This window comes from Diadema setosum, chromosome 5 (genome assembly GCF_964275005.1).
Source record: "Diadema setosum chromosome 5, eeDiaSeto1, whole genome shotgun sequence".
NCBI lineage: Eukaryota > Metazoa > Echinodermata > Echinoidea > Diadematoida > Diadematidae > Diadema > Diadema setosum.
Window position 1 is genome coordinate 29,295,470 of NC_092689.1, and position 16,255 is coordinate 29,311,724.

General features: G+C 39.7%; 2 protein-coding genes across 2 annotated transcripts; one reads left to right on the forward strand and one right to left on the reverse strand.

Annotated features, from left to right (window-relative positions):
• LOC140229266 (uncharacterized) lies at window positions 1-3,538 on the reverse strand. The gene is made up of 3 exons (XM_072309542.1): window positions 3,260-3,538; window positions 1,182-1,451; window positions 1-330 (listed from the first exon to the last, which is right to left on the reverse strand). Exons 1-3 carry the CDS (start codon window positions 3,422-3,424, stop codon window positions 247-249), a joined length of 519 nt encoding a protein of 172 aa, XP_072165643.1. The 5' UTR covers window positions 3,425-3,538; the 3' UTR covers window positions 1-246.
• Window positions 3,539-3,823: 285 nt separating this feature from the next.
• LOC140229267 (translation machinery-associated protein 16-like) lies at window positions 3,824-12,258 on the forward strand. The gene is made up of 5 exons (XM_072309543.1): window positions 3,824-3,888; window positions 6,445-6,557; window positions 7,145-7,267; window positions 9,432-9,580; window positions 10,230-12,258. The coding sequence occupies exons 1-5, from the start codon at window positions 3,886-3,888 to the stop codon at window positions 10,559-10,561; spliced, it is 720 nt and encodes a 239-aa protein (XP_072165644.1). The 5' UTR covers window positions 3,824-3,885; the 3' UTR covers window positions 10,562-12,258.
• The last annotated feature ends 3,997 nt before the right edge of the window (window positions 12,259-16,255 follow it).

Below are 16,255 nucleotides of genomic sequence, written 5' to 3' on the forward strand. Positions count from 1 at the left end.
TTCTGGTTGCGCAAAATGCACAAAAATTTCAACACTGCGAAAATTTCCACCTTTAAAGTACAGTATTACTCTCCACAATACTTCATAGAAGTAAGTATACTGGGAAGTCAAGGCAAGCATACTTGAACGATCTTGAAAGATCAGGTGGTCAGGCACAGATGTTCTCCACTGATATTCTGCGGATGAAATGTGAGGGACTTGCAAAGGATACCACCCCTGGCAGCTGGCCACAGAATGCAGATAGTGTCAGTTTAGCAAGACTTTCAGGCTCAACAGTGAAGCTGTAACATGGTTTGACAGTATAAACTTCAATGGCTGGACAACTGTCACCTGCAAATGAAAAAAAAAGAAAGAATTTAAAGCATACCCACAAATCGTATCCAGGCAATTACCCCCAGAGGGCAATTACCCCCAGCTAAATACTGGTTAGTGGTATTAGGGTTGGGGTTAGGTTTAGGGTTAGGAGTTGGGTTAGGGTTAGGATTAGGCTCAGGATCAGGATTAGGATCTGGATTTGGATTAGGGCCAGGGAAAGGGTCCAGGGTAATTGCCCAGGGGGTAATTGCCCTAGACCTCCCACAAATACATACCACATAAAAAGTAAAACGAAACAAAAAAATATTATCTAGTAAATTTGACAAGGATGAAAATCATAATTTTCCTACTTAGGCCTTCAAAATTAAACTTGGAAATGCCAGCTTTCATTGATCCAGTACCTGGTTTGGTTGGGGGTGGGAACTATCCCAGAAGAAACTTAATATGTTGCCCTCTGTTTGACAGTACATTCAAGGGAAATATCACCCCACATGTGTTTACATACAACAGCGATATCATAAAATTTACCATGTAATAACAATAATGTTTAATGTACTCACATAATTACTACATGAAATGTCAGCAGTGTTTGGGGCGTCCTAGGAGAGCTAATACATTTGTATTATATATGTGAGGGTTACATGACTTACTTTCCAACACAATGAAATCATCCAGATCCTTAATTTTTGAATATCTCTGATGGCTCCTGTGACAGACAATTTGAAGAGATACAACACACTTGACAGCATATTTCAGTACATACAGTGTACTTATAAACACAGTGAATTGGCATGTTCATTTTGTGCAAGCACTTGCACCATGATAGCCAAGTACAGCGGTCTGAGCAGTGTCAGAACACATCTTACCAGATACAAGTAGCTTCTCCTCCTTGCATAGATCTTCCAGGTCAGCCTCGAGAATCCGTCCCGATCCCCATGCTCGACGTCGAACACAAATCGCGTGGAGAAGAGGAGAGACTGGGTTTCGAATTCGAAGGAGGAGATGGGCTGGTACTTAGTGATTGCCGCTGGGACTTCTAAAGTCTTGAGCGGGGTGCGCGTATACAGGCGGAAGGACTTCCCGACCTTGGCTAGAGAGCCGTCATCTTCGGCTACGTGTACGACAGTAGTCATCCACTGTGAACAAGAAAGCATGCAAGGCTTTAAGTAGAGTCTTGGTCGTACCCATGGCAGGCCATGACAAGAGAAACATTTTCCCCATTTTTCTGAATGGCCATTTGGGCAATGTACCCATATTTTTAACAAGCTACAGGGCATCTTTTTCCCCTCTTTCTCTTTCTCTACAAGAGCCAAGCATGAAAACTTTTGGAAGCCAATTCAAAGAACAAACTTATTAAAATTTGGCTTGTCAATTATACACTTGTAACATTTAAAGCAATTTCAAAGTACTGTATAAAAGGAATCATATCATTTTGGAAACCATATGATGGGGATTCCTTGCTACAGCAATATACATTGTACTAGTAGGACCATACATATGACACCACACAATGGCTTGCTTCAGATGACAAGTTTTTGCGAGGGGTGGACATGTGTAATCCAGTTAGTTGATTCCTTATATCACTGGCAATCAACAATCAAAATGCATTGAACACTGCAAAATATGTTGCCTTGGCACAGTTTTCTCGTGTCCGAGTACTACAGTGGTGTAACACCGAGGTACTCTGTCTTACTGCAGTGATCTCTGACCCAAGCTCTTTTTAAAATCTTTTCATCAGTGATAATGCTCGCTCCATTTCCTCTCAAAGTGTTCTTTTTGCTGAAGATCTTGCCCTATTAAGACCTATCCATTCTTCTGAGGATGTGCAGCAAATCCAGCATGACCTGAATACTTAGCTAAAATGGTCACTGTGCATCCTTCAACTCCTCTAAAATGAAAGTGATGCAAATTAAGGCATCACATTCCTGCACAAACCATTTGTACGACACACTGCTCCCTTGGTAGAATCCTAATTTTTTCAAACTCAAACTGGTCTTGAGTTGGTGGAATACTGGGAGTAACCTGTGGTGCTCCACTGTCTACACTGTGGGAGCTTCATGTTCAGGCTGACTGCAGTTAGGTTGAAGCAGCTAGCAGCATATTGATTCAGACCCGAGTATCTCATGCCAATGGGTAACCTTCTGCTACATTGTACCCCATGTACGCTGTAGGTTTCATAAAAATCATACGCTACCTTTTCTCTTTAGAGTCTACGCTAGACCATCAACAAAGCTCAGGTCTTGCATTACTACGTCAGATGACATGCAGACATTGAGAGACTCAACTCCAGGCCCTTCTTTGTTTTTGTGTGTGTCAAGTGTCTGTCAAGGTTGATGAGAGCCTAGCAACCGCACCGTTGTACCACCGACGACCCCAACACAGCGCCCCGGATTAGTGAGAACCTAGACAGCAAAGTTCGTCTGTCCGGAGTTTTTCATTAAAAAAAAAAAACTTTTACAACTCTCCTCTGCAGACAAATGAGGGGATTTCATGAAGCCATACGTAATCTTCACGGAGCATATTCCCGACGACAAGATACAGACCGATCTTTCAGTCGGTCAAGTGAGAATCGGGCTTCTGCCGACCAGTGTCAGTGATAAAATGCAATGCTTCTTGAGCCACCGACATTTCATAATCTGCCCTCTAACGTTACAATACATGTACATGTACTTCATAAATAACTTGAGCCTCATGTTACAACTTGGACATACTATTTTCTGCTTTAAATGATGACAGCCTCCAACAGTTTGGGCTTTTGGCAATTTACTAATAAAATGGGTGAGTAAATGCATGGCATGAGACACTCAGCTCATAATCATTGATCATATCACTTTAGTTTTGGCTTTTGTCTGAGCAGAGGCTGTTAGTTTTTTGTGCTGTCATGAAGTAGATTTCTACCATCCATCTTCGCAAACTGCCCTTGAATATTCCGTTCTCTGCTCACCTTCTCAAACTTGTGAATATTGGTGATCATCTGAAAGGCCTCATCCTTGGGTCTTGGTAGAGTAACGGAGCGCCGAGCCACCAAAGGCTCGGTGTCGAGCTCAAGCTGTGCTAGCGTCGCGATGAATATCACAACAATTACGACAGGCAGAGCTTGTTGTTGCATCGTATTGTGAGGGGTGTTTCGTGTCGATTGCTAACCTATAGTTTTGACTGGACTTTCTTGTTGCAGAAAATCGGGCCGAAAATCGTCGTCTGCAAGTAGCAAAATCTAATTTCGTACAACCGCGCTGCTCTGGGTCGACCTTGTAGACTCGTTCACAACCTTAGCCTGGATAATAATTATGGATACAAAATGTATCAGTTTGTTTACTAGGGCGCCCTCTGCAAAATCACCAAATCGATAGAGAGTGTTGCTTTCAGTAGGATCAGGATTACGCAATGCAATGCACATACACAACATGTGGCACGTACAGCAACTGTATCGGTATCATCGTGAGAGATCTTCTTTATCAAATTTCCACAGATAGTCGCTGACTGGCGTTTATATTCCTGAACATTCGTCTACAAAGTAGCTGGCTGTCTTTCTTTGTTCCACTTTTCTCCTTGACCTTGGATCTTTTCAACATGGTAAGGTGCATTTGTTTCGTTGTGTCTCTTTCGTGTGTGTTTCTACATTGTACATGTTTAACGTTACATTTCGTATTGTAGTGTAGTCCCATATATTGTGAACTGTGTTACATGTCCGAATCTGTTAGTGTTGTGATGACCATACATTGTCATTGTATGATGTAACTCAGCAACTCAGTGAGTGACATGATTTAAATGACAGTGCAAATCTGTTTGTGATGCATTTAATCGTACAGGTATAATCGTATTAAATTAAATCTGTATTAATAGCCTAATTATTTAATCTAACTAGATCTATCTAAGCTAAGTTCAGTTCAGGAAACCCACTCACAAGGGGGGCCCCTCCTTATATTAGTAACCCGTCCCCCTTATAAGTAACCCCGTCCCCCTTATAAGTAACCCCCGGGGCACCCCTTATAAGGAGTCTCCATGCTTTTTTGCAATGCAACGCGAAAATGAAAGGACTGCGGCAATTCGCTTGATTATGTCCATAAAGCTTCACAAGTTTCCTAGTTACGAAATTTGAGCAAAATCGGTTCGAGGCATCATATCTAAAATCATGGATTTAAATGCGATGTCAAATGACCCATGCGAATGCTGAAATGCGAGCGATTACTGGCGTGAGTGTCGCCAGGCGCGGAGGCGCGGCAATGCTTGAGTGCAGACGTGGCGACTGATTCTCCGTACTCAGTCGCCACGTCTGCACTCGAGCATTGCCACGCCGCCGCGCCTGGTGACACTCACGCCAGTAATCGCTCGCATTTCAGCATTCACATGGGTCGTTTGACATCGCATTTAAATCCATGATTTTAGATATGATGCCTCGAACCGATTTTGCTCAAATTTCGTGAGTAACTAGGAAACTTGTGAAGCTTTATGGACATAATCAAGCGAATTGCCGCAGTCCTTTCATTTTCGCGTTGCATTGCAAAAAAGCATGGAGACTCCTTATAAGGGGTGCCCCGGGGGTTACTTATAAGGGGGATGGGGTTACTTATAAGGGGGACGGGTTACTTATAAGGAGGGGCCCCCCTTGTGAGTGGGTTTCCCGAACTGAAGTTAGTAAGTAAGGTCAAAACAAATGAAAACAAAACAAATACAGCATGCAGCAGCAAGCGGCCTATAATTCAACCATTTTGTTTACGCTGTCTGAAATTTGACCAAAGACTACACAATTGTACATCTCTAACATGTAAAACCTTAGCCGCACCAGCGACCCCAACACGTACCGTGTACAGCGCCCTGAGCCGCGGTTAGTAAGACCTTTGCCTTTGTATGCAGTCGAATTCGGCACGGGAAGTCGAACCTTGGTGCGTTTTTTTTGTCTTTCTTTTTGTTAACAGTACAATTACTGACGTACACAATATGGGCGCTCATGCAGCTTCATACTTCATCAGCATTCTCATGTATATTTAATACTTCATACAACAACAAACCCCACACTAACCGTAAATCCTTGGACTCGGCCCGGCCCGGGGAGTACATGTATGCGTATGAAGTGCAGGTTGAGTGTGAAATTTGCATTAACTCTAGTGCCTCACAATGTAACAATACCCAATTTGCATACAGTACATATGTACTAACTACAGGTAGTACTAGTGTACTAGTAGGGACTTTTCAATTTCACCTCCTGGACGTGGACGTCAAGGTGGTAATGACATCATTTTAAGGAAAGCGTATGCTCCAGGTTCTCCAGCATGTCCAACACCAGAATTGCTAACCTAAAGTGTCCTCCAAGGATTTCACAGCCTCCTACTGTAGATTCATCGTGTGAGTGACGTCATTGCTTGGCGCACCAATCACCCAGCCCGCTGGAGGGGACGGGGCCATGATATGTAGCAGTACGTCGTGAACGGGTGCTGTTTGTTATTCTGAAGGTTCGCTATTCCGAAGGGTCGTTAATCTGAAACACACAAATTCCCTATGCCTAGAGGTTCGTTAATCTGAAAATGAAAAAGGGATTGTTTATCCGAAAATTTGTGGCGTTATTCCGAAGGTTCGTTACTCCGAAGATTGGTTAATCCGAAAATGAAATTCGGAACAATGAACCTTCGGAATAACGAATCTTAGGAATAAAGAGCCTTCTGAATAACGAACCTTCGGAATAACGAGCTGTAACTGTCGTGAATGGCGTGCACTGAAAATCGAAATGGGTGATAACACTGCAGACGTGAGGAGTGGACTGCAGCAATATGGAACTGCTCTTGTATGAGAAAGGCGGCCACATCCACACAATCGAAAAGTCCCTAGTATTAGTAGTACTAGCACTGTGCTGCTACTGTGGAGAGTTAAACAGCCAAGTCAATGGAATTCTTTTGTTGATACCCCCTAATTCACTAATTGACCTCTGCTGAGTGCAACAATTTATAATATAAAGTGTTTTTGTACCAACCACAAAGATTACACAAAATGTATTCTGTTGCACAGTATGTTGCACAGTATGCTGCATGCATTTTGCATTTTACAATGCAAATATGTTTGACTGTCTTATGGAAGTGCAAACATTACAATCATATTAATAATTGCTTTTATTCTTTCTGATTTATAACCTGTTAGCCAAAAGCAGGGAGGACCAAGGTTGCTGCAAAATGCCACAAACTCATTCATCCTCAGAGCAGGAAGGCCAACAAACTTGGAGCTAGGGAAATTCACAAAGAAAGAGTCAAAAGGTAGTCATCTGTGTTAAATTAATTTGTATGTGTGATCTGAACTGAAGACAAGCATGTCTGTATCCATTATGGTACAGTGTTCATCCTTTGTGATCATACCAATGTTTGTTTGTTAATGTATAATGCTAAATACAATTGCTAAATATATACTGCATGTCGCAGTCAGATTTGCCGTTAAGTGAGCATTGTAAATTTTAGCATGGAAATTTCCTTGTTCCTGAATTCCTGTCCTGAAATATTGTGTTATCAAACATTTTACTGTCTCCTTTTTGTTGTCTTTAGCTGTCATGCTGTTTCGCAGTAATTTGCAAAGCAGAACAGGAAGAGTAAACAAATGAAAAAATACTGGTACATCTAGTGTTTTTATGAATTACATTTGACCAAAACTGATGAAATTGATGACTTGCTCTAGGTCATCAAAATAGTGAATCTCCATCTGTTTGATCATGGTGTCAGATACTTTCAACAAACATTTCAGCTTTGTTCACTTATGAATGTATATTTCTACCCTGAGACGTCTCTCATTGGGATTCTCAATACATTTATCTTGTTTCATTCTTCATGTTCGATTTCATATGCATCACCAGAGTTCACCAAGAGACCTCGCTGAAGAACTCCCTGCTGAACGACAAGCTGATGTGGTTCAAGGATGCCTTGGATGCAGACAAACAGAGCTACAACAAAACTGAGGCTGAGGAGCTTGTGTCAAGGTGACAGCCTTGCAATTTTTTTTTTTTTTTCATTTGGAAATGTTTTCCTCTTCTTTTGTTCCTTTCTTCGTCTTCTTCTTCTTTTCTTTTTTTTTCTTTTTTTTTTTTGTCTGTGCATGGGCATCACCAAGCACAAACTTTAGGACTACATGTATGTACAGGCTTGATTCAAATGACTTGTCATAAGACACTGTGCTTTATTACAAAAGCATGTAGGGTATTACAGTACTCCATATATCTTCAGGATATTTAAAAAATGCTGTAGATTTGCTGACAGACACTACATCTACTTGATCTATTAGTGCTAGCGCCCTTGAGATGGTCTTGAAATTGATCACCTGTGATCAAGAAAGTGAAAAGACCGTGATTGGCATTTCATAATCAGGAATTCAAGAGACTGGATGAAATTTAAAGATTTGTCAGGTATTTGAACATATCTCTGCAGATGAAGATGAAGATGATCAATGATCAGTGATGATGATTCATTATGATCAGTTGCCACCAGGGGGCATGTCAGTGCTGTTAATGTTATGATGATGGACATTTGATATATTACTCTAATAGCAGAAACTATTAAAATTTTTGATTAATTCTCTTTCACGTCATGTTATGCAGTTAATAATGTAGAATTGGCTTCACTTGTTCCTCTTTGGATGAGGACAATTATAATGCTAAAAGGGGCTTTATTATTTGTTATCTGCTAGTGTACTCTGATAAAGTAGTAATTGTTTTGATATTGAGGTGTGGGATGATGACTCCATCGGATCAAATTTAAATGTGATGCCATGAATAAATGGCAAGGATGAAGCTTCACTTGTCCAAGGTGATGGGAAGTGTGGTCATGTAGATGTACAGTTAAACTCGCCTAAGTCGACGTCGCATATGTCGAATAATCGCGTAAGTCGATGATTTTAAAAAGTCCCGATTTTTCCCCATTGACGTACGTGTATTAATTCACTCACAAGTCAAATTTTGTAAGTCGAATACCTGCCTAAGTCGATGAAATTCCAAGAACACTTTCACGGAAAAACCATTGAATTCACTGTGCCTAAGTCGAATAAGATTTTATTGTGTAATAAATCACTGTCATTTATTATTCATTATTTATTACTCATCATTATTTTGTTTGTCAGATGAGTTTGAGGTGACAAAAAAAAAAAAATGATCTAAAATCAAAATTCAAAGCGATCGCATGGGATCGTTTAACTCTCTTCGTATTTGGAGGTCCGCTGGTACAGCCCTGTCAGCTGTCGCGCTACGTACGTACAGCGTTCGTACAGTACACATGCGTTCATTTACATGTATAGTATTGAGCTTGCAGTGTACATGTAGCTTGGCATTTGCAGCGCTGTGCAGTGGAGTGGTATAATGGATGAAGCTGCTGAGTTTTCAAAGCGGAAAGTAGGGAGAAAGTTACGGGCACGGGTAAATCAGAATTGCACCTCTGCACGCATTTCAAGCCACGGTATGGTAAACTGGAATCAATCACTGCTCAAATATCTTTCATATTCACTTCCCCAAGGTTTAACAAGGGTGTAAAGTAATCGGACCTGTGCCAATACTAATGCACTGTCCATGCAAAGTTAGCCGCGGCCCTGCTGGGCGACCCGTGCTGCGGCACACCGCTCCAGCTCTCGGCTCCAGAGTAGACAACATACATGTACATTAAACATACATGTATGTACCTGTGGTGAAACTGTAAGTCGATTTTTTTCGACTTACGCACAAGTCGAAAATCGCCTAAGTCGATGTGTTTTGCTCAGTCCCGAGAAGATCGACTTATGCGAGTTTAACTGTATTTCCTTCCAGCCATTACATCTTCCATCTTTTCAGAAACCAGACTTGAAAGTTGTTCATACTGGACAGAGGAACAGAATATTAAGGGTTCCAAGGACAATATGAATTTATGTGTTCTCAGATAGCTATTTATTTATGTGTTCAATGTTAAAGTTTGCAAAAGACATATATGTTTATCATTTGTTATAGGTTCATGTTATGTTTGCTTTTTTTTTCTCACTTAACAGTTTTTCTGGAAGTGGGGTTTTAGGCTGCCTAAGGGCCAACAGATAATCATTTTAGCAGAACCTTTTACTCCGAAACATAAACAAAAGTTAGGGTTTGAATACATTCAAATTTGTTTCTTGTGTCTGTCACATCCAACCAGATATCTTCAGAGGTTCGATGAGGAACTGGAACAGATATCGATAGTCAACAGCTTCAAGTCTCGGTCCGGGCGGCAACATGCAAGTCGAGAGGGCATTATCAATGCCACAAGACAGAGGGAAGAGGAGCTGTTCAGGACATGTGGTATAGGTTAGTGTCTCTACCACTCAGTGTTCACATATTCTGTATTTCTGTATGGTATATTTGCAGTGTTTTTGTTTGTTTTTTGCAAATTTTGTGAGTCTACCATTATTTGCAAAATAAGCAACTCACATACAGTGCACTCCTATTATAATGGACACAGTTATTTTGAAATTTCGGTTCCAACAAAGTAAAAATTCAGACCACAGCATTTTCTGTTCTATGTTCTTTATCGTTTCTTTGTTTGGTTATAGCAGAATTTTGTTATAATGAAAGAAAGCTGCTGGTAACAAGGACCTTGTTATAACAGGAGTCGACAGTACTGGTCGCAAGGCAGAAAATAACTTCCTTTTCTCTTGAAAACAGATAATGATTCTTTCTCATTGGTTGCTTCATTCACAATGGATAGGGGATGCCACTTTGATAGGACAGTCTATCCTGTTTTCATCTTTAAATCCAAACCGAACAAACATTAATATGAATGTGCCAGATTAGTGTTGAGAACCAAACTTGTATTTGTGTATGTTTTAAGTATCTTACTTGTTTTACAACAGAGAGTGCAATATGTTATGTAAAAATGTGTATACTGTAAGTTCTCTGAATTTCTTCTGTCCATGTGATTTGCATTCGTGTTTTCCTTGCCTTTCTGTCTCTGCAGAAATCCCTGACATCGTCGATATGCGTACTTTGAAATTACTCCGGGCGTGGGACGGAAGTGCAAGACTCATGGCAAACATCAAGATGAGGAAAATTGTGAGGACTTTCAAGAGTGACTCAAAGTCAAGCAAGACAGCGAGTTCACATCAGCCCAGCAATATAAATGAGATGGATGTTGGGGGGAGAGAGGAAAATGAGGACCAAGAGGAAAATAATGATGATGATGATGATGTTGATGAAGGTGTTGAAGATGGAGCACTGGCCAGTGATGTCGAGGAGGAAATTGGTGACCCGCAGGAGAGCCAAGAAGATGAAGGGGTGGAAAGCCACTGACCAGACTTCACAGAAATTCGATCAAATGGTTGGAAGGCGAGTGTCTCATCTGCAGTGGCTTAAGAACAGTGTATTAAAGCCTGTGTGTGTGTGGAACTGGGTATACCTTAATGTCTTGATGAAGATGGAGAGGTTACCATCATAACTCGACCATTTGCTGCAGTGGTCTCTCCAACTTAAACACATCTGGTATGAGAAAGCATTTATGGATTGACTGTAGCCTACCAGATTTTTTGAGGTCTTGTTGTAGGTATGATTCTAGAGAAGTACAATGGAGGAAAAGATTAGACCCCTTACTTATGCACTGTGTTTGGCTAGTGAAATCATTATAACATTGTATAACACATATATATTTGACCCACCACAACAAAAGGATCCTAAAGTTGCCGACGGCTGAGCCGAGAAAATTTGAGTTTGAAGTCAGATCATCAAAATCGGTCAAAGCAACAGGATTTCTGTTTTTGACATAATTTTGTAGTCTAATGTATCATCTATCATCCACTGAAATTTTGAAGCTAAATCAAAGGAAATTCAAGAAATGAGTGTTTTCTCTGGACCATGATTTTCTGACTTTCAAAGGAACAGAAATGTGTCCGAAGATTTGGATTTAGCGCCGCAGGTAGACTCCGCCCCTAGCAATGAAGGAGTAATCTTATTGGTCAGTGCGTGGCACCCTGGTTACTGATTGGTCGTGTGTAGACTGCTGGCCCTAAGCTTGAATGAACATCGTGGCGATTGCTATGAGGAGACCTTCTGTTGTCAAGAGGTGAAAACTGTCTTACCTCCCCTTGATCATGATTGCATTGGAAAGAAAACTTTGAAGGCGGTAATCTGGAAATGCTGATTTCCTAGACCATTCGACATGGTCTCATAATATCACCAATATCTCCACAACCAAGTACTTTTATGTGTCGTGTTATATACGGAATTAAAGGGATGGTACAGTATTGGTAGAGATGAGAATTGGGCTTTTAACTTTTTGCTAGATACCAAGAAAACGCTTATGATATAGTACAGAGCATACCATTTTAAGAGGAATTCAAAGTTTGTTTGATGAAAATTGGGTTTGGAATGACTGAAACATCCAAAAACAAAGTAAAACAAAGCGATCGTAATAAAGTGTGGGTCCAACACTTTATTAGAATCACTCTTTTTGGGATATCTCAGCCATTTCAAAACCAATTTTCATCAAATAAACATTGAATTCCTCATAGAATTACATGCTCTTTCACATTTCATAAGAGGTTTCTCATTATCTCACCAAAAAATGTTAGAAACCTGAAATTAGGTCTCAACCAAAACTGTACGATCCCTTTAAAGCGGAAGAGTAAGGAAATAATGTCATGTCATTTTCAGAAAAATCATCCTTTCCCGACTTTTGGATCCTTTTGTTGTAGCAGGTCAAATATTATAAGGTCATTGTAAAGAGAAACAAGTCAAGGCTGTTCATAATTAATTGTCTTCTTTTGGGGAACAAGTAGACTGTTTAGGTCAGTAATGAAATGCCAAACCTATGAATGATATCTAATCGCAAATACCGTCACCTTATACCAATTAAATTACATGTACCTCCATCCTCTTGAGCTAAATAGGTTCACTGTGCTGTTATATTTTTACACCAATCTCATGGCAGCGTAGAGACATTAATTTGACAATGCTATACTTGCATGTTCTGTAATTAGTCTTTTACCAGTATATGAAAGGAGGGTGGGGTGGGGGGGGGGGGAATGGGGTTAGCACATTTAATTTTGTTCTTGGGGATAAAAGAGGCAGACTTGAAAATTCTTTTATCAGAATGGGCAAGTAAACTTAAAAAAACCTCATTAAAAAGGTTGATATGATTTTAAGAAACGTAGAGAGGGACAAAAAGCGTCTGTTTTATTGAAATGGCTCTGTGATACGCCTGCCTTTTTCACAACTCTGGAGTAAAATTGTACATGGGCATTGAATACACACATGATGTGTGAAATTAATGACATTTTCTGTACAGCATCCTCAAAGTAGAGGGGCTCATTCATATTCAGAGAATTTTTTTATGATTTCTGTACTACAAGGTCTTTATGATATCGAAGGTTGTCATATATCTAAAATAATAATCATTTTGCAATTGTATGCAGCCCCTCCTCGCCTAGTTTTACCTTGGATGTTTTGTGGAGGAAGAGTATTTTTAAATGACCGAAACGACCTTCCATACAGTATGAGCATAATGAGAGATACATGATATAAGCAGACAAATGCTCAATACATGTATTTGTCTGCATATCATAATCTCTGATAGTACCAAAATAGATGACATCATTAACACTACCTCTGAGACACAGTCACATGCTTGCAATTTCTACGGTGAATTTATTTGACAGCTTTCTGTTTCTTTGCGTGATTATCATATCTCGTCATGATCAAGGCAATAAAATAATGGCATATGCTGAGAAGAAAAATAGGCTATGGCACCTTGCACCATCATGCCCTTTGGATATTGCAGTTGCATGTACAGTCAACCTCGCCTTAAAGTAGACCTCGCCAAAGCTGAAAATCGCAAAATTGGAGAAAAAACTTCTATCCCTGGTGGATATAAAGCATTTGTTAATTCTGTTGTGTAAGTCGAAATTCATGTCAAGTCAAAATTTCTATGATCCCTTTGGATTTGACTTGGGTGAAGTAGTCTGTATTTGAAAGTGAGCACGAATAAGCCAGTTCGGGGTTCCACTTTGAGCATGAGCAGAAAAAGGTCATCAGTACCGGCAGAGCGTGTTGGTTTTTTATTCACTGAGATACGCATCTGTGATGTAATGATTATTCAAATGATCATTATGAGTGGTGCCTGCAAGCACATCCACCTGACAGCAAAAGCGGTATTTGACAATATCAATAGAAAAAGATTGTTAATACATTCAATGCGAAATAATGAAATGGATGCTTTCCAAAGTGCTAATTGATGGATCATTCTGGTCACCTGGTCTACGCAAGTTCATTCTGTGTTTGAACATGACTGGTGAATTCCATAATTCCATAAGTTGTTACGTCGGGTCAGCTGAAATACCTTCTCTCGCTTGAAACCTCGTGGAGTGCCATATCAACTGATAAAGAAGAAAGGTCATTTGTACCGATGTGCCCATGAGCTAACCCCAAACTGGCTTATTTGGTCTGGCCAGTTGGCATATAATGTACACAGAGAGTCATGTCACTTGTGGTGTGCTTGGTTGCCTTGGTGATGAAACTTCTGACCAATTATCTCATGGTGTAAAGCAATTATATTGTAGCAAGGACATTTCCTTGAGCATTTTTATGAAGACTATCATTTATGGGAGTGAATTCATAGGTATATGCTTGTAAAATCATCACAATACATCTACATCCACAATAGAGGTCTGATACGAGTGTTTGGCATTTTGCAAATTTGACTACACATTATGCTACAGAGTGCTTTCATATGCTAATTCCCAAGTTAATGAGTCAAGCACAAATGATAAATCACCATCTTACACCACGAAGACACATTTTCTATTTTTTCAACTGAAACAAATCGTTAAATGAATTAGGATTTGTTCACCAGATAAAGTATAAGCATAATAAATGTAACATGCAATGAAAATTATTGCAAGGTTCAGCATTTGCATTGCAGGGCCACTTTGTTGAGATTATAAGCTTCTCATGGAAACTGTTGTCAATGATTGATATTTAGTTGTTGTTGTTTTTATGCCTCCGCCACGAAGTGGTGCCGGAGGCATTATGTTTTCGGGTTGTCCGTCCGTCCGTACGTCCGTCCGTCCGCTTTCGTTTACGCGATAACTTGAGTAATATTTACTGGAACTTTACCAAACTTGGTCCAAGTATGAAGTATAATGGGGCAATTATTTAATTAGATTTTGTGTGAAATCGGCTAAAGGTCAAAGGCCAAATGTCAAGGTCAAATCATGAAATTGTATCCGTTTACACGATAACTCAAGACTGGATGGAGCAAATTTCACCAAAATTTGTTGGAGGATGATGTATGATGGGACAATTACTTGATTAGTTTTTCAGTGAAATCGGACAGAGGTCAAAGGTCAAAGATAAAGGTCAAATCCTAAAATTTATCTGTTTACGTGATAACTCAAAACTGGATGAAGCAGCTTTCACCAAACTTGGTCCAAGGATGATGTATGATGGGACAATTAGTTGAGTAGATTTTAGTGACATTGGCAAGAGGTCAAAGGTCAAAAGGTCAAGGTCAAATGCTACAAATGTTGCAATTTCCCCCATATCTATGCAATGCCCGATGGTATTTTCTTGAAACTTGGTGTGGACATGTACTACTGCGTAAAGATTCTCCAGAGAGAGTTTCATGTCATAAGATCAAAGGTCAAAAGGTCAAAGGTTAGGTGAAAATATTGCAATATTACTTTTCTCGCAAATGGTTCAATGTATCTTCATGGAACTTGGTACATGGTATGCATGTACTGTCTGGCAGGGATTATCTAGGGAATTTAGGGGTCATGGGTCAATAGTCAGGGGGTCAAAGGTCAAGGTCAACTCAAAATTTTACTATTTCCCTCATATACTAGTATATGCAATGCTTGCATTATTAGTTTCAAAACTTAATACATGCATTACCTAATGGAGATTCTGCGGGAAATTTCCAGCCAGAAGGTCAAAGGTCAAAGGTTAAGGGTCAAAGGCCAGGTTTCAATGCCCCCCCCCCCCCAAAAAAAAAAAAAAAAAATCTATTTTGTACCGTCATCACACTCTTTCTTCGTACCTTGGAAATTACTCAATGCATAAACTTTCCAAAAATTCCCCAAATATGTGTACCTGCACTCTTAGAAAATTATAGCAAACCCAGTTCAAAACATTTCTGACAAACCTGTCATTTCAATATTTTGCCAGTTATGTGAAACTGTCATGGATCACACATTGTGAAGACATTGTACTATACGCCTATTGGGAGAATCATGCATTATGGCGGAGGCATCAGTCGCCATAGCGACATTTCTAATTTTTAGTTACAAATTAATGCTTCGGACTACTGCTACTGCTACTAACAGGGTTAGAGACGGGTAGATAAAAGCATTTAGCGAAATATTCAGTTATACAGGAGAACCTTGATATAATGAGGACCTGAAAACTATGACAATTATCTCGTTGGATTAAGGAGGTTCAAGAAATGGAGTCACAACAGTCTTTTTCCCTTTGAACCAACTTTGATAAAATTATTTGAAGTATGTGCCAAAAACTGGATCTGCCTCACCGATAGTATGTTTTAATGGTGGTAAATTACTTTTTGCCATCCCTGCTTATGAAAGATGAGCAGTACATAATGGTAAAGGAACAGATGTATGGATAGAAATTCAGCAAGGATTGATGAAGTAAAAATCTAAATTACTCTGCTGCATATGTTTGGACACTAATCTGACAGTTATTTATAAAGAACTATTATGTATTTGAAGATCACATGCATATTGTTTATCATATCAGTTGTATTTGTAGAATTTAACCGGAATGTGATAAAATTGGCTGTCTGGGAGAGTACAGTTTCGAACACTTTCACAACATACAGCTCTCTGATTTACAGTTTTGCCTATATTTCTGGTCGGGATTTACTTTTGTTTTATATGTCTTATCAGTGTATAAAATAAACAGGCGAAATATCTCCAAGATTATATTGCAGTTCAACATGAATCTTCAGATTGCTCAGAAATATGTAGCGTCATCAAA

Coding starts and splice junctions, on each gene's coding strand:
- LOC140229267 (XM_072309543.1), top strand. Junction 7,268..9,431: donor GCTGAGGAGCTTGTGTCAAG/GTGACAGCCTTG, acceptor ACATCCAACCAG/ATATCTTCAGAGGTTCGATG. Junction 9,581..10,229: donor GTTCAGGACATGTGGTATAG/GTTAGTGTCTCT, acceptor CTGTCTCTGCAG/AAATCCCTGACATCGTCGAT.
- LOC140229266 (XM_072309542.1), bottom strand. CDS start 3,424: ATGCAACAACAAGCTCTGCCTGTCGTAATTGTTGTGATATTCATCGCG. Junction 1,452..3,259: donor ATATTCACAAGTTTGAGAAG/GTGAGCAGAGAA, acceptor TCTTGTTCACAG/TGGATGACTACTGTCGTACA. Junction 331..1,181: donor GGAGAAGCTACTTGTATCTG/GTAAGATGTGTT, acceptor TTTCATTTGCAG/GTGACAGTTGTCCAGCCATT.